The 22,848-nt window shown below is 35.2% G+C and overlaps 4 protein-coding genes across 4 annotated transcripts; all 4 read right to left on the minus strand.

Annotated features, from left to right (window-relative positions):
* Positions 1-243: 243 nt before the first annotated feature.
* On the minus strand, positions 244-4,069 carry LOC132301324 (uncharacterized). Its single transcript, XM_059798588.1, has 3 exons — positions 3,996-4,069; positions 890-2,017; positions 244-721 (listed from the first exon to the last, which is right to left on the minus strand). Exons 1-3 carry the CDS (start codon positions 4,067-4,069, stop codon positions 244-246), a joined length of 1,680 nt encoding a protein of 559 aa, XP_059654571.1.
* Positions 4,070-7,685: 3,616 nt separating this feature from the next.
* LOC132301325 (uncharacterized) lies at positions 7,686-8,446 on the minus strand. The gene is made up of 2 exons (XM_059798589.1): positions 8,107-8,446; positions 7,686-8,038 (listed from the first exon to the last, which is right to left on the minus strand). Exons 1-2 carry the CDS (start codon positions 8,444-8,446, stop codon positions 7,686-7,688), a joined length of 693 nt encoding a protein of 230 aa, XP_059654572.1.
* A 2,814-nt stretch (positions 8,447-11,260) lies between these two features.
* On the minus strand, positions 11,261-13,091 carry LOC132300020 (uncharacterized). The gene has a single exon (XM_059796943.1). The coding sequence runs from the start codon at positions 12,868-12,870 to the stop codon at positions 11,704-11,706; it is 1,167 nt and encodes a 388-aa protein (XP_059652926.1). The 5' UTR covers positions 12,871-13,091; the 3' UTR covers positions 11,261-11,703.
* A 7,098-nt stretch (positions 13,092-20,189) lies between these two features.
* LOC132300021 (uncharacterized) lies at positions 20,190-22,012 on the minus strand. The gene is made up of 2 exons (XM_059796944.1): positions 20,653-22,012; positions 20,190-20,471 (listed from the first exon to the last, which is right to left on the minus strand). Exons 1-2 carry the CDS (start codon positions 21,813-21,815, stop codon positions 20,459-20,461), a joined length of 1,176 nt encoding a protein of 391 aa, XP_059652927.1. The 5' UTR covers positions 21,816-22,012; the 3' UTR covers positions 20,190-20,458.
* Positions 22,013-22,848: the final 836 nt, after the last annotated feature.

The following is a 22,848-nucleotide window of genomic DNA, read 5'->3' on the forward strand; positions in this document are numbered from 1 at the left end:
AGACTGCTTTCCCAGATTACAGACAATGCCATATCACACCAAGTCTTAACCACTACAAAAGTACTGGAGAATTCAATGCACCATTTTGTTGGGCTTCTAAGTTTCAATGCCAGAACTAAAACAGACAATGTGAATTTCAAACAAAAGCATATTCACTACCCATGAGTACCCAAGAATATTCACTACCAATGTCTAGTTGGAATTAAGAAGTCCACTCTGTTACTCTTTTCCCCCATATCCTAGTTACTTTGAAAGATTCAACTTCTCCTGGTAAAACTTCGAAAGCTCGGGAGCTTCTTCCTCATATTTTTTCACAAAATTTTTTAGGAAGTAACTTTCAGGAGACACCAACATCTTAATCAAGCCAAAATCCTTCTTAATCAAACCTTTCGACAAAGGACTTTGATAAACGAAAAACCTTGGAATGATCCTCCTCTCCAAGCTCAGGGAAACACGCACTGGACTCCTCGCAATAATCGAAGACTCCCGACCCATTTCATTGACAAAAAAATCCATCATCCCCATAATCTTATCCTCTGATGCCACCATACACCTTGGAGGCTTCACAAAAGCCACAGACAAACCCCACTTCTTATAAACCTCCACCTTCTTTTCCCAAGTTGATTCACTCATTGCCCTCAGTGCATAAATTGTTATACCAAACATCATTGTTGTAGGGTTAAAACCCATTTTCTTTACTTCCTCCACAATCTCCTTAAACCTATCAGCATTAGGCGTGAAAGCTTGAGAGTGTTTTGTAAAACGGATAATTCAAATTTGCTCAGAGATCAATGAATGTGAATTGATTACCATGTTGTATTTCACACAAAAGCATATTCTAGTCACTTCGAAACCAACTCTGTTCCTCATTTTTCCATATTCTAGTCACTTTGAAAGATTCAACTTCTCCTGATATAACTTCAAAAGCTCAGGAGCTTCTTTCTCATATTTTTTCACATACTTCTGTAGGATGTAACTTTCAGGAGACACCAACATCTGAATCAAGCCAAAATCTTTCTTAATCAAACCTTTGGACAACAGAATTTGATAAACCAAACACCTTGGAATGATCCTCCTCTTCAAGCTCAGGCCAACAAGCACTGGCGTCCTCACAACAATCGAAGACTCCCAACCCATTTTATTGACAAAAAAATCCATTATCCCCATAATCTTATCCTCTGATATCACCATAAACTGTGGTTGCTTCCCAAAAGCCACCAAAATCTCATCCTCAGACAAACCCCACTTCTTATAAACCTCCACCTTCTTTTCCCAAGTTGATTTACTCATTCCCTTCACTGCACCAATTGCTAGAGCAAACGTCATTTTTTCAGGGTTAAAGCCCATTTTCTTTACTTCTTCCACAATCTCCTTAAACCTATCAGTACTAGCTGTGAAAGCACCAGGTAGATTTGTCAAGAGAGCCACAATATTCGATTCGGGCACACCTATTTCTCTCAGAGCTTCAATATTGGGTGCTACATTTATGTGAAGATCATACAACAAAATCCTAGCAAAGTGTTTAATGGCGGCATTCGTCTTTGCTTCGGACTTGAGAAATTCCTTCAAGAAATTGTACGATGGGATGATTTGGTTTTCCAAATTTCTTCTCAAAACACGTGGTGCTGCAGACAGTATTTTGGAAATCTCTTGGGTTGAAAAACCTTTAGAGTGGAAAAATTCGATTTTGGGTAAAAGGGTTTTATCGGGATCGGACAAGAGTAGCCGAGTGAGTCTTCTGATGAGAAGTGAGATCTGGATTTCGGTGAATCCATGGTTTCTGAAGAATGCGAGAACAGAGTCTGGTTGGTCTGGGGTTTTGAAGTTCACGTACTTGGAGGCCGAGAGAGCCTTTTCTGGAGGAAACCCACATGATTTAATAAGGTAATCGACTGTGAATGAGTGTTGATTTGAAGTGCTAGATATGGATTTGAGAGCTAATGATGATGAAGAAGATAATGGGTGGTGTTGAAGAAAATGGAGTTTGTGGGTAAGTGAAGTTGATACAACAACACACCTAAAATAACGCAAAGATTTGAATATGAAATTAAACATGGACAATGATGGAAGGGACTCACCTGTTGTTCTGTTCTTGTTCTTCAGAGGAAATCTTGTCGCAATTTTGGATCTGCTTCCCTAAAACCGTCTTTCCTGATGAACCCTAAAATAGGGGTTTATTATACTGCCTCACACGACATCGTTTTATTACACCAACTCACATCAAGCAATTAGATTAATCCTTCTGTCAAAGTAGCATTCTTTTTTCACAAATATCTATTACTAATTATCATTATCTGGAAAATGAGTTTACTGCTTTAAAAATGAAGTTAGGACTTTTGGCAAAAAATAAATAAATGGGTTGAGTAGAAAAATGATTCTTTAACCGATTAAAGCTAGGTTGAGTACATAGAAAAGAAAAGAAATAATAAGATTAGTTACAAGATTTAAGAAAAAAATAAAAAATAATAATAAAATTGAAATGATAGTATTAAACATTTATTGTGTTTAGTTAATTAATATATATATATAAATTATAATAATCATTTTTCGAGAAAGAAAGAAAATGAAATTATTTTAATAAATTTATTACCATACCATTTTTATAGGTTTTCTTTATAAATATATGAAAAAATTGGTATCAATAAAGATTCATTACAAATGCTGACATTTCCTTCCATTCTTGCGAAGATAACAAAACCATCTCATCAATTTTTATTGTGTCCCACCAAATACTTCCATTCCCTTTCTTTTCTTTCCAATATTCAAAAAAAAAAAAAAAAAAAAAAAAAACAATATCCTTTTATTTTATTTTATTTTTCTTTTTCTTACATTTCTTTCCAACCAAACTAGCCTAAAAGTTTCACAGTAAAATTTGAGTTTAATGCATCAAAGAAATGTGAAAATTTCAGTGCATTTTTCTTTAAATTATTACATCAAAGGACTGTGGAGATGTCATTTTGTTTAGAATGGTGAGCTAGTATAGCTTAGAGAAATATAGGAGATTAAACTTTTCTCTTATTGGATTGTAATTGAACTTAATTTTATAAGTAATATAATGCAATTAAAGTATGAGATAACCCTTATAAAAAAAATTTAAGCCTGAGATAAATGTAAATTAAAATTTTAAGAAATAAAATAATAATATATTTCACCATTTGGTGTGAAATATTAAGTTGAACTTAATTGACATGGGATGAATTGATTAAAAATAATTTTAAAAAGTAAATATTATAGAAAGGATGAATTGTGATTAAAAAAGAAAAATTAAATTAAATATTTAGATCGAATGAGATCTTTATGCTCAATCATTTCTGATATGTCCTTTTAAAATAAATAAATCAATCAAATACCCAATTTATTATTTTAATGTCCCATGTCTGCCCTTTCACCAATAAATAAATTTAAGTCTCATATTTTTATTTTAATCCCATGTCTGAGCAACCCAAAAGTGGAGAACTAGACTACTCGCACTCTACCAGAATGCAGTTGCACAAAATCCATGAAAATCCAATTAGAGCAATAAAGCATACACAAGCCACACACAACACCAGATATACGTTGTTCATCCAAACTCTTGTCTACCTCCACGGATGAAATTTTTTTACTATAATCATGTAAAGATGTTACAACAATAAAGACCAAGATTGGCAATCACGATATTGGTCGCAGTGTAATGTATTCGGACCTGTATTAAAGTTACATAATAAAATCAGTCATCGCAGTCGTGAATTTTTTAAAAACTCGCACGTATTAATCAAAATGAACCGATACGCTACTTTTTATAACGGAAGTCGATAAAGATGAATTTTTAATGAATTTACCACTATTATTTAAGAATTTAGTGACTAAAAATAAGCTTTATGAAATAAATAAAAATTAATCAATATGTGGCACATTTTGTAGAGACTTGCAACAATGCTTGTACAAAAGGGGACCTCTTTGTCAAGAAATTTGTGTGTTCCCTAAAAGAGAATGCATTTGATTGGTACACATACCTCAAAGCTAGCAGTATTGACGATTGGGTGCAGATGAAACGAGAATTTCTCAACCACTTCTGCAATACTCGCATAATAGTGAGCATGTTAGAGCTTACTAACATCAAACAAATGAAGGATGAGCTGGTGGTTGACTACATAAACCGTTGGCAAGCTCTAAGTCTTGACTGCAAAGATCATTTGTCTGAAATTTCTACACTTGAAACGTGTATACAAGGCATGCCCTGGGAGCTACTTTACACCCTACAAGGGATTAAGCCTGGCACATCTGAAAAGCTTGTTACTCGAGCCCACAACATGGAGCTTAGCATAACAAGCCATGGTACTACAGAATATGATCTTGATATATCAAACAACCTTCTTGAAGAAGACGGAGGTTCCGAAGAGGAAGATTGAATACTTCCTAGCGTGAACGACAAAGTAGCTACATATTTCATAACAAGAATCGTTTCCTAAGACTTTCATCAACAAATGCATCATGCTACTACAATGACTTCACGCGAAAGTGCTAAATCACAGAGGGCATCGAGTCAAAGAACCCTTGGTAGAATAGCGAATTTGACAATAACATAAACTCTCAAGCATAAGATATTTGAGGAAACTCTTTACGTCCGTCACAACTTGAACAAGAAAGGGTTTGCAGAGATAGTCCATGCCTTCCGATATGAGCTTGGACTGTCATCTGATTTTTGTAAAGTTAAAGAATAATTATATATCAAGTGCTACCCGATACGAGCCTAAACTGTTGATAGCACTCCTTGACACGAGTTTAAACCTTCTCCCAAAAAATAAAATAAAATAAAATAAAAATCAAGAACTCCTTAACATGAGTATAAATTGTTTGCAAAAAAAAAAAAAAAAAAAAAGAAGAAGAAGAAGAAGAAGAAGAAGAAAGAAGAAGCACTCCTTGACACGAATTTAAACTATCTACTTGGAAAAATAAAAAATAAAAATAAAACTCCTCAACATTCGTATAAACTGTTTAGGGGAAAAAAATCCTTGAAACGAGTTTAAATTATTTCCAAAAAAAAGAAAGTATGAACTACGTGATGACTTGATCCTTGTTCGGGGTAAGTAGGCATATTGGAGATTTGGTTCGAGTTCAATAAACCCGACCAAAAAAAAAAAAAGGCTTCAAAGATGGAAAATTATTCTTTTCACATGATATCAAAAGCGTTCATTGCTCGTCACAAGATAACAAAAGTGCTTATCGCAATTTGTCAACTTGGTTTTGCTGTCAAGATATTGTTGTCACTCATCATGCGATATCAAAAGGGCTCGTCGCATCCTATCAACTTGGCACGCCACCGAAGTGTAGCTGCGAGGAAAATTTTGGTCTGTCGCCAAATTGTAGCAACAAAGGAAATTTGGCTCGTCACCGAAGTGTAGCTGCAAAAGTAATTTTGGTCCGTCACCAAATTGTAGATGCAAAGGATTATTTGATCTGTCGGCAATGTGTAGCTGCAAAGGAAATTTTTGGTCCGTGCCAAAGTTTAGCTACAAAGGAAAGTTTTGGTGTGCTGCCAAAAGTGTAGCTGCAAAGGAAATTTTTGGTCCGTAGATGTGTCTCTGAAAAAAGTAATTGGCTCATTCCTAGGGTATTGCTAAAATAAAATATAAAAAAAATTGGCTCACGTTGTGGTATGGCTGAAAGAGAAATTTGGCTTTCCGTTGAGGTGTTGCATAGAAAAAAATTCATCTCGTCGCGAAGGCATTGCTGAAAGATAAAATTTTGTTAGATGTGGCTGAAAGAGAAATTTGGTTTTCCAAATTTTCTTTTCGCCATCAAGGTGTCGTTGAAAAAAAAAAAAAAAAATTACTCGCCATCGAGAAGTTCGCCACCAAAGTGTAGTTCTGCCCAAAAAAAAACCTTCTGCAACTTTTCGTCACAATACTTCTAGCCCAAGTACATGGATCAGTTATTCTCGAAGCTTCATTGTGGATTTTCCACTCATGCAGTCATGGCTGCAAATTGAAAGACAACTATAATTTAAGCAGTTTCTACTGTAAATTCGACCAAGGGTTGGGTTTGTTGCTCTCGCAGGGCTGTTATCTTGAACCGGCGACGGTTTGGAAGTCTTCCATCATTATCTCGTGTCAAATTCTCTAATAGAAGGACATATGGAAAACAAAAATCTTTGTTGGCAATCATGACAAAGCCCAAAAAGAAGTTGAAATTCAGATTTTGGAAGTACAAATCACTTTGATTAATCAAGAGTATTGTCCTGAATGTAAGAAGGACCGGAAGACTACAACGGTCGAAGACGAAAAGGCGAGAATCAGCCAACAAGAAAAACCTAAATCGACCGTTGGGCTGAAGAATGTATGTGTGGCCCAATTTTTCTCTCCACCAAGAATTAGGGATCCAAATCGACGCCTCGTGCTTAGACATCATCTTTTTTGGCCAAGGGGTAAAAAGATTTGTCCAAAAAGGCCGAAGGAATTTCCACTTGGTCTCCACCACGTGTCCTAATAATGAATATCACATACATGAATTATTCCCTAACTTTGCAATTAACCAATATTATCAAACTAACATTTTTGCTGCCATACATATCCACTCAATTTACACCAGTGGCCCGAATAGATTCTTGAGCTGTGCGGGCAAGTATTTCTGGTTTTGTGCAACCAGCTCTTCTGGTTCTTGTTCTTGGTTACAAATGAACTTAAAAGCAGAGCATTATGTAAATGGGCAATAAGAAAGAGAAATTATTGAATACCGCAGGGGTATGGTACCCCGGGGCAGTGAGGGCCATTGGATTATGGATGTGGTGGGGCCCCCCACCACATCCAAGGGTTGGGATGCCCCGGGGTACCATACCCCCGGGGTATTCAATAATTTTTCACTAAGAAGGGAACACATTGGATAATAGTTGATGATTCTCTGTGCTGATCTATTAACACTTTCTTCGCTTTCTTCTCCATTCCGGCTTCATACTCACCAGAAAGAATAGAAACTTGTTTTACAGACTAATCATGGTCAATAATAGGTAAAAAATATATTTGTTGTTGAGGTGTAACGGCAATGCACCAAGGTGAGCATCCTATATAGCATCTGTGCTATCAACGCCAACAAGCAAAAGAAGAGTGTAAACCTGAATTCATCCTGTACACACTAAAAATCATAACCAAACTTAAAGAATGTTCTCAATACAGACTGGGAGGAAGATGGTAGATGGACTGAATCATGAATTGAACCAACAATGTCACACTTGCATAAAGAGAACAATGTTATATGATCTCATTTATTTATGCTGTAAATGAAATGGGAAAATAACAGTTGCTGGATAAAAAGAAATACAACTTTGCATCATTACAATTGAAAATCCAAACCACTAATTTACCAAATTGAACTAGATCTGAAATTGTATGTCAAACAAAACCAAGATCACCTACACTGCCCTCCCACGTAACAGACAATGGCATATCACACCAAGCCTTAACCACTACAAAAGTAATGGAGAATTCAATTCCCCATTGCCCCAACTAAAACAGAGAACTCAAATTTGCTCAAAGATTTTAATGAACGTGAATTGATTGCCATGTTGTATTTCAAACAAAAGCATATTCACTACCCAAAAGTCCACTCTGTTCCCCATTTTCCCATGCACTAGTTACTTTGAAAGATTCAACTTTTCCTGATATAACTTCAAAAGCTCAGGATCCTCTTCCTCATATTTTTTCACATACTTACTTTAGGAAGTGACTCTTAGGAGTTTCCAACATCCGAATCATCAGGCCAAAATCCTTCTTAATCAAACCTTTCGACAACAGAATTTGATAAACCAAACACCTTGGAATGATCCTCCTCTCCAAGCTCATGCCAACAAGCACTGGCCTCCTCGCAACAATCGAAGACTCCCAACCCATTTTATTGACAAAAAAATCTATTATTCCCGTAATCTTATCCTCTGATGCCAACATAAACATTGGATACTTCCTGAAAGCCACCAAAATGTGATCCTCAGACAAACCCCACTTCTTATAAACCTCCAACTTCTTTTCCCAAGTTGATTTACTAATTGCCCTTAGTGCATGAATTGCTACACCAAACATCATTTTTATAGGGTTAAAACCCATTTTCTTTACTTCCTCCACAATCTCCTTAAACCTATCAGCGTTAGCCGTGAAAGCTTGAGGGTGTCTTGTAAGAGAGCCACAATATTCGATTCGGGCACACCTATTTCTCTCAGAGCTTCAAAATTGGGTACTACATATATGTGAAGATCAAACAACAAAATCCTAGCAAAGCGTTTAACAACGACATTGGTTTTCTCTTTGGACTTGAGGAATTCCTTGAAGAAATTGTACGATAGGATGATTTTGTTTTCCAAACTTGTCCTCAAAACACCTGGTGTTGTAGACACTAATTTGGCAATGTCTTCGGTTGGAATACCTTTAGAGTGGAAAAATACGATTTTGGGGAAAAGGGTATTCTTGGGATCAGACATGAGTACCCGAGGGTAGCTTTTGATGAGAAGTGAGATCTGGGTTTCGATGAATCCATGGCTACTGAAGAATGCGAGAACGGAGTCTGGTTGGTCTGGGGTTTTGAAGTTCACGTACTTGGAGGCCGAGAGAGTGTTTTCTGGAGGAAACCCACATGATTTAATAAGGTAATCGACAGAGAATGAGTGTTGATTTGAAGTGCTAGATATGGATTTGAGAGCTGATGATGATGAAGAGAATAGGTAGAGTTGAAGAGAATGCAGTGTCCGGATTGGTGAGGTTGATACAATACACCTAAAATAAGGCAAAGATTTGAATATGAAATTAAACATTGACAGTGATGGAAGGGACTCACCTGTTCTGGTCTTCTTGTTCTTCTAAGGAAATCTCGTCACAAATTTGGATCTCCTTCCCTAAAACCCTCTTTCTAATAAACCCTAAAATACTCTCTTATTCTCGAGCGTATACGCCGTCTCCATAGAGCATATATTCGACCCCTAACTTAGAACAATTATATTTACAAATATATAAACAATTTTTATTTGCAAACTTTTAATTTATAAAAGAACGTTGCTACCTTTAAAACTAAAGTTATGGACGGAATCACAATTGCGAACATAGTTTGAGTCTTATTGAATTCATATAGGGTCATTTAGCACGAGTTTAATGAATTAGTCCGAACAAAGTTTCGGACACTAAAGTTTTTAAAACAAAAAAAAAAATTCACCATTTTCTTTTGAAAAATTGAGGAAATATCATTTGACTACCTAAATAACTTAAATTAACAGAAAATATGTCACTAAGTTTTAATTGTACTAATATGAAAATGAAATCTAAGATGGATGTAAGATAAATTAATAATGCATGCACAATTTTATTTAAAATATTAAGTTAGTCAATTTCACAATGAGAATTGAATATTGGTCAAAATATTCATGTATGGATATGTGATTATTAAAAATAATTTTAAAAAGTTAATATTATAAGAAGTGTGACTTGAAAAAGAAAAAAAAGTTTAGTAATAGACTAAGACGGATGATGACGACATTTTTCTTGATGTTCAGTCACCAATTTGTTATAATTTGGCATCTCATCATTTTAGTAAACCAACTTTTTTAAAATTTTATAATTTTTATTTTAATTCACACGAATGAAGTCATCAAAAGCATGCATATTGTCGTCTCAAAGTGGAGAGCCACTAGTAGTCATTGAATAATATATTAGGTTGTTTTTGGTTGTATTAGGTTGCAGTAAACTAAATTGGATCACACTAACACATAATCTGAAACCAGTCAAACTTTATTTATTTGTTTAGTTGCCGAGAAATCCACGTTGAGAGAAACAAGAGATATCCCTAAACTGCATCTTTTAGTGGTGTGAGTTTACCTTTACTTTTGTAATCCCCTTGGGGCTGGTTGGCCAAAGGCCCGCATTGTAATTACCTTTACTTTTATAATATTTGCTTAAAATTTCAAAAAAAAAACTAAAAAAAAAAACAACTCCACTAGCCTGTAAACCACCACCTCAAAAGAATATGAATATTCTGTTAAATGAGTTGACACAAACACAAAACAATTATTATTCATACTATGAAACTCTGACTCTGACACGATTACTATACACGTAACAAGACACGTATAACCCGTTTAATGAATGGGTCAAGACTTAATACGACATGAAACAACACAACAAAATACGTTTAAGTCATTTTTGACCTGAACACGACACGTTTATTCAACACATTTAGTTAAACAGATCATTTTTAACACGAATACGACACATTTATGTGACACGTTTAGTTAATCAAGTTATAAATGGATTGAAAAGTCAAACACAAAAACGACACATTTAATTACTATGTTAATTCGGGTCGACACGAACACGATGAAGTCAAACTCAAACCCACTTATTTCATAACGTGTTTCTGTCATGTTGGCATGTCGTGTCAAATATTCTCACCCCTATTGATCACTACCCAATCGTTAGCTTGAGAAATTTTAATCCAAACGTGTTTCAGAAAATCATGAAGCACAAAGAATTTTGCTAATCAATCCTCTCTAATCACTTAACCAAAACAAAATTGAGGGAATAATAATCTGCCATTTAGCTACTCAGCCAGCATCTTATCCATAAAATCCAGCCTATTAAGTATAAGCCAATCTCATCAGAGAACCCAAGACCCACTAGAGAGTAACGCAAAACTGCATTAGAATAAGAACAACCGGAGGGATCTTCAAACCAAGTTTAAAGCATTTCTAAGAATGTACCTTATGAAACAACTATTTTGACATAAACCACCGGATGAATCAACAAAGGGTTGTAAGGCCAGATTGTTGAATCCATGTGCTTTATATTTCAGAATCGTTTCCAAACAATTTCATTATCTATAGCTACTCAACCCCATAAAGTGCAATCTAACGGACCGTAAAAGAAATAACAAAAACATCAGTCTTTGATATCAATGAATAGAAACATACAAGAAGTACAAACCAGAAATTTAGTGAGATACTAAAAGGTGCAATCATAATGGTTTCTGTGGCGTGACTATTAGCTTCTGGTGGCCTCACGGGTTAAATGGCAACATCTAAAACTACCCTGAAGTCAAACTGTGTTATCATACATGTCTAAAGGCCCATCAACATGAACATGAAGAATAGCTATGTGAGAGAAGAGTGTGGAAATGAGAGCAGGTAAGGATGAACAATGCATTTGTGCTGAACCAAAATGCAAAATTGACAAGTAACAGAAAGAGTGTAGAACTGAAATTATCCTATCCAAACTTGAAGAAATCATGAACTGTACCAACAATGTCACACTTGAACAAAAGAACAACTATATATATATAATCTCATAGTTACAAAAATACAACAGAGTTACATGTTTGCATCATTACAATTGAAATTCAAAATCATTAATTTACCAAATTGAAATAGTTCTGACATTGTATGTCAAACAAAACCAAGATCACCTAGACTGCTCTCCCAGACGACAACAGACAATGGCATATCACACCAAGCCTTAACCACTACAAAAGTACTGGAGAATTCAATGCACCATGTTGTTGAGCTTCAGGTTTCAATTGCCGGAACAGAGAACACAAATTTGCTCAGAGATTAATGAAAATTGATTGCCATGTTGTATTTCAAACAAAGTCATATTCACTACCCAAGAGTAAACAAGGAGAAACCAAAGTATAGTTTGAATCAGAGATGTACGACATTAAAAAGGCCACTGTGTTCCTCATTTTCCCATACCCTAGTTACTTTGAAAGATTCAACTTCTCCTGATATATCTTCAAAAGCTCGGGAGCTTCTTCCTCATATTTTTTTACATAATTCTGTAGGAAGTAACTTTCAGGAGACTCCATCATCTTAAACAAGCCAAAATCCTTCTTAATCAAACCTTTCGACAACAGAACTTGATAAACCAAACACCTTGGAATGATCCTCCTCTCCAAGCTCAGGCAAACAAGCACTGGCCTCCTCACAATAACAGAAGAATCCCAACCCATTTTATTGACAAAAAAATCCATTATCCCCATAATTTTATCATCTGATACAACCATAAAACGTGGTTGCTTCCCAAAAGCCACCAGAATATCATCCTCAGAAAAACCCCACTTCTTATAAACCTCCACCTTCTTTTCCCAATTTGATTTAGTTATTGCCCTCAGTGCATGAATTGCTGCACCAAACATAATTGTTGTAGGGTTAAAACCCAATTTCTTTGCTTCCTCCACCATCTCCTTAAACCTATCGGCATTAGCCGTGAAAGCACTAGATTGATTTGTGAAGAAACTCACAATAATCGATTCGGGCATACCTACTTCCCTTAGAGCTTCAATATTGGGTGCTACTGATATGTGAAGATCAAACAACAAAAGCCTAGTTTGTTGTTTAATGGCAGCATTCGTTTTTGCTTCGGACTTGAGCAGTTCCTTCAAGAAATTGTACGATGGGATGACATGGTTTTCCAAACTTCTTCTCAAAATAGAAGGTGTTGCAGACAGTATTTTGGCAATGTCTTCGGTTAAAACACCTTTAGACTGAAAGAATTCGATTTTTGGCAAAAGGGTTTTCTCTGGATCAGACAAGAGTAACCGAGGGAGTTTTCTGATAATAACTGAGATCTGGGTTTCGGTGAATCCATGGTTTCTGAAGAATGCCATAACAGAGTCTGGTTTGTCTGGGCTTTCGATCTTCATGCGTTTGGAGGCCGAGAGAGCCTTTTCTGGAGGAAACCCACATGATTTTATGAGGTACTCGACAGTGAATGAGTGTTGATTTGGAGTGCTAGATACGGATTTGAGTGCTGATGATGAAGAAGAGAATGGGTAGTGTTGAAGAAAATGCAGTTTCTGGGTTGGTGAAGTTGATACAACAACACACCTAAAATAAGGCAAAGATTTGAATATGAAATTAAACATGGAAGAGACTCACCTGTTCTGGTCTTGTTCTTTTGAGGAAATCTTGTCGCTATTTCGGATCTCCTTCCCTAAAAACCCTCTTTTCTGATGAACCCTAAAACACACTCGTATTCTCGAGCTGTTCGATATACTTATATCCAATTACACTACGCCGCCTTTTTTTTTTTTTTTTTTTTTTCATAAATGCTAACGAGATTCACAAATATATAAATAATTTTCGGGTTAAACACATAAAACCCCTTCCCTTTGCTATATAAAAAATATGCAAGGAATACACCCACTGAAAATTAAGTACATATAAATTTCTGTATTATCAATTTTTTGATCAAATTATTTCTTGATTATCAATTTTGACCAATTTTTTTCTAAAAACTCTAAAATGCCCTTGCTGATGCAAGGAAAAAAAAAAAAAAAAAATCTCTCTTTCTCTTTCTTTCTTTAAATGATCTCTCAGCTCTCTTCTCTCTCTAGTCTCTACAACATAGAAGATCACCCTGCATTTTTATCACGTCTATTTCAACTTCAATCAATTAACTCTTGTCTAAAAATTATTACTTTAATAAATAAATAAAACCATGTAAAAATTACTACTTTGATAAAAAATAAAAAAAATTATGTATTTAGGTAATTTCTAAAACAAATTGCTATATACATATATAATTTCAAGATTATATAAAGATGTTTTTGGTGGCCATAGATCGGTATGGTGTATCAGGAATCGTAGCCGTAGAAACCAAAAGGGATTCAATTCACTTGATTCTATCATGTGCTTCTTCAATAGCACTGCGCTTGGATAATTGTTTGGACAAATGCAGGGGAATTTCATGGGGAATAAAAGGTGGAGCATTGTCTAACTGGATTGAAATAATTTGTTCTTTTCGAATCAAGTTCAACCCGAGAAAGTTGAGCGCCAAGGGTTTGGAGGTGTTGGTTTGTGTAGTTATTTTGTTCCATGATGCTTCGTACACCTCGAGTTGTGGATGGTGTATTGTCGGCTGCTGCTTTCATCATGAAAGGAGAAGCAGTAAGGGTGGCTATTCCTATTTTGAATTCGACTGCTTCAGCTGGGGGGTGGATGGTTTCAATAGCTTCACTACGGGATGTTTGCCATGTGGTAAGGGTTTTGGAGGTGACGTTTAAGGATTTGATTGTCAAGAAAGGAAAATCAATTTCATTGTCAGTACAGTATTTTTCAAACCACATAAAGAAAGGGGCTGAAAACTTGTAGTGTATACAAAAAAACATACCACTCTTCTCTAATCTCAATGGTTTTTTGAGTATAAAAGGTTCTGAAATACCATTGTCTTCTGGAATCATTGATGTTTGAATAGAAATCTTTGTGTAGAAAAGCTTTATTAATCTCATACACTATTTTTATCACGTAGAGTTGATGAATCGAGTTATCCTGATCTTCAAACTGAGAATGATTTGGGGATGGAAGGGAGTCTTGAGAATTTTGGTTTTGGGGAGGGGTTTTGCTAGGTAAAGAAGGGCGTTGAAGAGGAGGGATGTCTTCGTCTTCAGTCTGTTCGCTTTCATCGTCCTGGTAAACCGGTTTAGCAATTTCTTTGTTTTTGACTCCAATGAGTTTGGATTTCTTGTAGGGGGTCCTAAAAATGATTTCCTAGAAGGGACTTTTGAATGATTTGTTTGAGAAAAAGAGGCTTGATAATAAGATGATCTAGGTGGCTCCAGATCTATGATAGAAATTCTGTTAGAATTACATCTAACTTTGACAGTTCCATCAGACAATTGAGAGATTTGTTCCAACCTTTTATTTTCAATCTTTGAGGAAGGAATTGCATGCTCGAGAGTCCATTCTTCGGGGAAGGTGACTTCACTCCATGTTTTGGTTTTTTGGATGTAAGTCTAAGAATTTTCATCACTGGCATTAAGTAAAGAGCATTTCTCCTTTGGGAGACTCTCGAAGGGCTTGGGGAGTAACTTGAGTAGTCATAACTTTGTAATGAGCTCTAAAAACAACATTGAAAGGTCTAGCTCCTTCCATCATATCATAACCACTTCTTGACACATTCAGGGTTAGAGTGTGAAGGATTGTTGAATCATCAAGAGCAACTGAGTAATTTGGAAAACAATTGAAGTAATGGGGACCATCAAAAAGACTAGTTTGACAAACTCCTAATAAGGAAGTTTCAAAATTATTATGTCTACAGTCTCTAAGACTGAGCATAATAGCAATGTTGAGTCCTTTGGAAGTGAGAGGTTTGACTGCGATCTGGACAAGTTCTATGTGTAAGAACTTATATTTCTTTTGGTGTTCGACTATTGCTCTTTTTTGTAATAACTGGATGACTTCAAAAGGATTTTTGAGAGAAATAATTTGTTCAACAGTTTTGATGGAGTATTTGAAGGTAGAGGATTTGTAAATATCTCTAATTGGAACCTTAGGTATATTCCAAGTATCCCGCTGATCACTTTGACCACTATCAATATGTTGTCCTTCTTGGTTTACTATCATTCTGCCTACTAGAGGAGCTGATGATCTCGAAGACATGTTTCTGTTGAATAAACTCATTTAAAGAATCCTAATTGTCCGTCCGTCTGACCAACCCTAAGCGGCACACCTAGTCTAAACGGGATCCAGGTCTAGAAATAGAAAATAGAAGACCTAAACTTGCTCACTCACCAAACATGGCTCTGAAATTATATATATAATTTCAAGATTATATATATATATATATATATATATATAGCATAAAATTAACACCACAAAATATTTAATTGGTGAAGACATGGAGAAGACGAACAATGAACGTGTTTATTTTGTGAAACTTGAAACATAAAGATTATTGGTATTCCCTAAAGATTAATATTTTCAATATGTCCAAAATCTATATACATACTTGTTGTGTTAATTTTGGCATTATCTCAATTTGTTTCAGTTTTAGTCTATGATCATGGAGCTTGAGATACACAAGTTCAATTGTTCCTCCTGGTTGTTCATCAGTGTCTGTGATTGGATGTTATCTTGATTGAGCCATAATATCATTTTGATCCTTCATAGGCTCATAACAACATTTACATTCCAAAAATAAAAAATAAATTATATGAACATTGTTATGTATATCATATGTTAGAGGGAGAGAGAGACAGATTTTGTTTCTAAAACCAGAGTTATTATGGGTTGATTGCATCTCTTTTAAAGATTTTGCATTATATATATATATAACAAGATCAATAAATATATGGAAGTTGTTGAAAAGGAAAAGATAGAAAGATACAAATATAGAAGCCACTGAAAAAAGAATCCCACTAGAAAGTGAAAACAAAGAGAGAAATAGAGATCCACTTCGGATATGCCAGCGGTTTACTCGCTGGACTTTGGAGCTTAGTAAGTTCAAGGTCTAGGATTCGAATCCCGCTGGGTGTTCTTCGTGGCTAGCCTCTGCTGCCCCTACAGTGACTTACCCGATCCGAGTGAAAAGGTGCCCTTCTGGGTCCTCGGGGATTAGTCGAATTGTTGAGGAGCCCTAAGGGTTCGTGCCATCCCAGACACTCCGGGTTAACTAAAAAAAAGAAAAAAGAGAGAGAAACAAAGGGGAGAGAGACCTTCCAAAAAAAGAAAAAATAAATTAGAAGAGAGAGGGGATAATTTGATTTTTTATTATTATATTATATATATATTTTTTATTTTATTATATTATATATATATTTTTTATTTTATTATATGAGTACTTTAGATATTTCAATGGCTAAATTGACCTAATGTCCTTATTTGCACAAATTGTAAAATGCAGGGCTTTTTTTGGCACATTTTGTATATTATGAGGTGGAGTTTTTGTACTTAACCCAGGATTTTAATTTGCAAACCTTTTATTCTCGACCAATCTTAATTTAGAAAATAGCGTTGTTATCTCAAACCTTATTAATGCACTGGATTTGTCTTTCAACCAAGTTTAATATGTACAGTTTTACAATTAGGTCTCACTTTAATGCATCAACAAATAAATAAATTTTTTTTTTTTTTTGTTAAAGTGTCAATAAATCTCCACTTTATTGCATCAAAATATTGTGACAGTGTCAATTTGTTTGAAATAGTGATACAATAGAAAATATGAAACTTTTCGGTCACTAGGTTTTAATTGAACGAATATTAAAATGAAATTTCAAATAAATGTAAGATTGGAATTTTAAGAGAAATTATAATATATTGTACAATTTATTTGAAATATTAAGTTAATAAATTTCATGTGAATATATTAAGTTCATCTCATTTATATAAAAACATAATGAAGCATAATGAGAGTTGACTATTTAATCAGAATCTTCATGCATGGATCCGTGATTATTAAAAGTAATTTTAGAAAGTTAAATATTATAAGAGGAGTGATTTGCACATCACTTGGAGCTTTTATTGATCACCGCCCACTAGTGGGTAATTCATGAACATAAAAATAACCAAGCATTGACTAGCCTCTGCACCTCTGCGTACTACTAGTTGAAGATAAGCAACAGCACCATTGGCAATGTGTCACCTTACATTTTTACATCCTTTTCGCAGATACCGCTTAGCCTTGACTTTCTGCAATTATATATATAATTATATATATATATTTTTTAATTTTCGTTCTTAATGAAAAAAATTTAAAATAATAATAAATACATTGGCTTCAGTGAGCTTCGAGCAAGCAGTGCTACTAATGACGTAAAAGAGGGACTGTAATTACAAAAATTATTTGACTTGACCATGAATTGTACAGATTCACTGCCTTTTCATGAACTTAAATATATAATTATTGACTTATACAATATCAATCATAATCACAAGTCAACATGTCAGTGTTATTCGTTTAGAGCATTATTAAAAAAATTTAAAAAACACAGAGGAACACACACCTAATGACCTAAACATACAGGAGGAGGAAGAAGACAACCAAACTTAACCACAAAATTAGATGAATAATATAACCCAGAGTATATAGCTTAAAAGGAGGGAAGGGATTGATCTAATTCTAATATTTGTCAATATAAAATGCAAATAAACCAACAACGGTTCTAGAAATCAAAGAAAGGGAAAGAAAAAAACAGAGCAAGATTTATGTAGTAGAGATGCACATAGAGAGAATATAAAACAAATTATATATGCATAGATATTAACAACAGACCTGGAAATAGAATTTATTAAACAAATTATTAACAAATCAAGTCCTCGAAGCGAGATTTGCATGGAGAGATGAGTGAACAGTGAGATAACGTGAAGAGAGAGTGTCTGTGTTACACTGTTACGGAGCCCCCAAAAGAATCCTGCTAAAAAATTTTGGCTGCTATATTGAGAAAACAGAGGAAACACCTTTTTTATGTTTCCTCTTTTCTTCAAAAACATGAAAACATTTTTTATTATAGGAGGAAAAAAAAAAAAAACATATTATCAAACATGGTTTTTGGTTTTGATTTGCCCTTTTTATGGGATGATAACAAAAAAACATGAAAAATACACCTTCCCTCCAAGGGCAGGAAGGGATCTCACGACTAGCCGTGTGCTCCATGAACTTGCAACAGTGCAACACCGCGCCTCCACGACTAGCCACTGCAAGAAAAACTCATTGGAAAAATTCCACAAATTGTTATGACATAAGATAGAAAGCAAGAAGTTTGACATTCACACCAGACTGTAATGTAATCCCTATGAGAATGACCTGAGAGATAATGGTGAGAGACCAGAGTACAACCACCACAGCAAATTTTAATTTTAAAGCCAATGTATCCTTGGCTTCAAAAGGATTTGTTTCCTAACATTTTGGGAGAAATAACTTTGATGAACCAAAAATAGGAAAGCATAAATATATCTCTCAAAAAGGCAAAGTACTAATCTCTAAAAGATGGACCCTACGCCAAAAATTTTGATGGCTGACACAAGGTTGAACGACTCTGATTCAGAACATCACAAAGCACAAAGGACTCTGCTAATCAATCCTCCCTAAGCTGTTAACCAAAAAAAGTGAGGGACAAATAATTTGCCATTTAGCTACTCAGCCACCATCGTATCCATAAAGTCCAGCCTATTAAAGTATAAGCCAATTTCCTCAGAGAACCAAGGCCCGCTAGAGACTTAATGCAAAACTGCATTAGAATAAGAATAGGCCGAGGGATCTTCAAACCAAGTTTAAAACATTTCTAAGAATGTTACTTTATGAAACAATTATTTTGACATGTACAACCCTATGAAGCAACAAGGGCTTGTAAGGCAAGATTCTTGAATTCATGTGCTTTCAATTTCAGAAACGTTTCCAAACTATTTCATTATCTATAGTTTCTCAACAGTGTCAACCCCATAAAGTGCAATCAAAGGAACCCGTACAACAAATAACAAAAGCACCACACTTGACATCAATGAATAGAAATATACATCAAGTACAAACCAGAAATCTAGTTATACTAAAAGGTGCAATCATAATGGTTAAATGGCAACATCTAAAACTACCCTGAAATCAAACTGTATTATCATGCATGTCTAGAGGCCAATTAACATGAAAATGAAGAATAGCTATGTGCAGATTATTATGAAAACCCACAGAAGCTGCTAAGGAAATTGGGAAAAAATGTTATATTCATGCAGAACTTAATTAAATTAACAATCTTCTAGTAACATGACTATTATTGAGTTTATCTATGCTTCGAATTAAAGATTAAGAAGTTCTCAGGGAGTCAGAGTTGCACAAAAAATAATAAATCATTTGGTTAAATGCGCGCATGATAATGAAAGATATATTAGAGCTGCACAAAATCTCTAAGTATTTGCCAAAAAACATCGAATTAGACTCATAAAAATTTTAAAAAAAAAGAAGAAAAAAAAAACGAAAGTTCATAAAGATCTAATTCGAAAAGGTGGTAGTGTGAGAGCAGAAGGTGGAAATGAGAGGAAGTAAAAGAACAGTGATGTGTAAGCCACTTCAGTTAGACGGTAGATTTTCTACAATTGATATTTTCCACTCTTACCTTCATAACCATGACCCTGTAATTTTGGAAGGTCCAATTTTTCTTGGTATAGTTTCAACAACTGAGGAGCTTCCTCATAACAGGTCACAAACTTTTTAAGGAACAAACTCTCTGATGACGTACTCCAACAATGTCACTGCACTAATTGGTTGCTTAATCAAACCTTTGGTCAACAAAACTTGAAGTACTGAATACCTCGGAATTATCCTCTTACCAAAGCTCAATTGCCATAATTTTGGACGACGGATAATTAAGGAAGACTCCCAACCCATTGTGTTGACATAAAAATTCTGCACCGCCATTATCTTCTCCTCAGATATCGTCATACACCACACACCACGGACTTCTTATAAAAGCCAACATTGTTTCACACTTGCACAAAAGAACTATATATATATAATCTCATGGTTAAAAAAATACAAAACTGAGTTACATGGTTACATCATTACAATTGAAATTCAAAATCATTAATTTCCCAAATTGAACTAGTTCTGAAATTGTATGTCAAACAAAACCAAGATCACCTAGACTGCTCTCCCAGACGACAACAGACAATGGCATATCACACCAAGCCTTAACCACTACAAAAGTACTGGAGAATTCAATGCACCATGTTGTTGAGCTTCAAGTTTCAATTGCCAGAACTAAAACACAGAGAAAAAATTTGCTCAGAGATTAATGAAAATTGATTGCCATGTTGTATTTCAAACAAAATCATATTTACTACCCAAGAGTAAACAAGGAGAAACCAAAGTATAGTTGGAATCAGAGATGTACGACATAAAAAAGGCCAATGTGTTCCTCATTTTCCCATACCCTACTTACTTTGAAAGATTCAACTTGTCCTGATATAACTTCAAAAGCTCAGGAGCTTCTTCCTCATATTTTTTCACAAACTTCTCTAGGAAGTAACTTTCAGGAGAGTCCATCATCTTAATCAAGCCAAAACCCTTCTTAATCAAACCTTTCGACAACAGAATTTGATAAACCGAACACCTTGGAATGATCCTCCTCTCCAAGCTCAGGCAAAGAAGCACTGGCCTCCTTGCAATGATTGAAGACTCCCAACCCAATTTATTGACAAAAAAACCCATTATCCGCGTAATCTTATCATCTGATACAACCATAAAACGTGGTCGCTTCCTAAAAGCCACCAGAATATCATCCTCAGAAAAACCCCACTTCTTATAAACCTCCACCTTCCTTTCCCAATTTGATTTAGTTATTGCCCTCAGTGCATGAATTGCTTCACCAAACATCATTGTTGTAGGGTTAAAACCCATTTTCTTTACTTCCTCCACCATCTCCTTAAACCTATCCGCATTACCCCTGAAAGCACTAGATTGATTTGTGAAGAAACTCACAATAATCGATTCGGGCATACCTATTTCCCTCAGAGCTTCAATATTGGGTGCTACAGATATGTGAAGATCATACAACAAAAGCCTACTTTGTTGTTTAATGGCGGCATTCGTTTTTTCTTCAGACTTAAGCAATTCCTTCAAGAAATTGTACGATGGGATGACATGGTTTTCCAAACTTCTTCTCAAAATAGCTGGTGTTGCAGACAGTATTTTGACAATGTCTTCGGTTGAAACACCTTTAGAGTGAAAGAACTCGATTTTTGGCAAAAGGGTTTTCTCGGGATCAGACAAGAGTAACCGAGGGAGTTTTCTGATGAGAACTGCGATCTGGGTTTCGGTGAATCCATGGTTTCTGAAGAATGCCATAACAGAGTCTGGTTTGTCTGGGGTTTCGAACTTCATGCGTTTGGAGGCCGACAGAGCCTTTTCTGGAGGAAACCCACATGATTTTATGAGGTAGTCGACAGTGAATGAGTGTTGATTTGCAGTGCTAGATACGGATTTGAGTGCTGATGATGAAGAAGAGAACGGGTAGTGTTGAAGAAAATGGAGTTTGTGGGTAGGTGAAGTTGATACAACAACGCACCTAAAATAAGGCAAAGATTTGAATATGAAATTAAACATGGAAGAGACTCACCTGTTCTGGTCTTGTTCTTTTGAGGAAATCTTGTCGCTATTTCGGATCTCCTTCCCTATAAACCCTCTTTTCTGATGAACCCTAAAACACATTCCTATTCTGGAGCTGTTTGATACACTTATATCCCATTACAAGACGCCGTCTCTGGAATTCGACCCCTAACCTAGATGAGTGTTTTTTTTTTTTTTTTTTTAATAAATGCTAAAACAAATATATAAATAATTTTAATTTGCAAACCCCTTATTCTCGACCAATAATGCACTGGATTTGTCTTTCAACCAAGTCTAATATGCACAGTTTCATAATTACGTCTCACTTTAATGCATCAACAAAAAAAAAAAAAAACAAACAAAATTTTTTTGTTGAAGTGTCAATAAATCCCCACTTTATTGCCTCAAAATATTGTGATAGTGTCAATTTTTTTGTTGAAGTGTCAATAAATCCCCACTTTATTGCCTCAAAATACTGCTTATCTTTGACTTGCTGCAATTATATATATAAATAATTTTCGTTCATAATGAATAAAACTTAAAATAATAATAAATTCATAATGAAATCCTGCCCCACTCTCGTGACTCCATATTTTTGGACATTGGCTTCAATGAGCTTCGAGCAAGCAGTGCTACTAATGACTTAAAAGAGTTACAAAAATGATTTGACCAGGAATTGGTGCAATTCACTCCCCAAGATTTTGCAATCAGATTTCGCGCCGGGGTGGGGGGTCGAGATTCTTTATTCATCAGAGTTTGAAATTCTTTTCAAGAGTGTGTTTTATGCGATAGCTGTCATCCAGAGTCCCAGAAGAAGCTTATATTATTTGTCTGGATGGATGGGTTCTTGTGTGATTCTGCTCGTCTCATGGGCAATCTGGAACGATGGCACACCTGATGTCCTATGTTTGATGCTATTTTCGTTTAATCCAGGTATTTTTACCGTTTTTATTAATTCTTTTTGAATCTAATGTTCTATGTATGTTGTTGTGCTGTTTGTGTTCTCTGTTTGTTTTCTTCTTTTGCTATC

This window comes from Cornus florida, unplaced genomic scaffold, assembly GCF_030987335.1.
Source record: "Cornus florida cultivar Cherokee Brave unplaced genomic scaffold, ASM3098733v1 CherokeeBrave_3.0.0_Hap2_Chr03, whole genome shotgun sequence".
In the NCBI taxonomy this organism is placed as follows: domain Eukaryota; kingdom Viridiplantae; phylum Streptophyta; class Magnoliopsida; order Cornales; family Cornaceae; genus Cornus; species Cornus florida.

What these genes read in the sequence shown, in the direction of transcription:
- LOC132301324 (XM_059798588.1), bottom strand. Translation starts at nt 4,069, where the DNA reads ATGCGAGTATTGCAGAAGTGGTTGAGAAATTCTCGTTTCATCTGCACC. An exon ending in TCAATACTGCTAGCTTTGAG is followed by an intron (nt 2,018 to 3,995) that starts GTATGTGTACCA and finishes GCGTTATTTTAG; the next exon opens with GTGTGTTGTTGTATCAACTT. An exon ending in GAGAAGTTGAATCTTTCAAA is followed by an intron (nt 722 to 889) that starts GTGACTAGAATA and finishes TAATGCTGATAG; the next exon opens with GTTTAAGGAGATTGTGGAGG.
- LOC132301325 (XM_059798589.1), bottom strand. Translation starts at nt 8,446, where the DNA reads ATGTCTGATCCCAAGAATACCCTTTTCCCCAAAATCGTATTTTTCCAC. An exon ending in TTCACGGCTAACGCTGATAG is followed by an intron (nt 8,039 to 8,106) that starts GTTTAAGGAGAT and finishes TGTTTGGTGTAG; the next exon opens with CAATTCATGCACTAAGGGCA.
- LOC132300020 (XM_059796943.1), bottom strand. Translation starts at nt 12,870, where the DNA reads ATGTTTAATTTCATATTCAAATCTTTGCCTTATTTTAGGTGTGTTGTT.
- LOC132300021 (XM_059796944.1), bottom strand. Translation starts at nt 21,815, where the DNA reads ATGTTTAATTTCATATTCAAATCTTTGCCTTATTTTAGGTGCGTTGTT.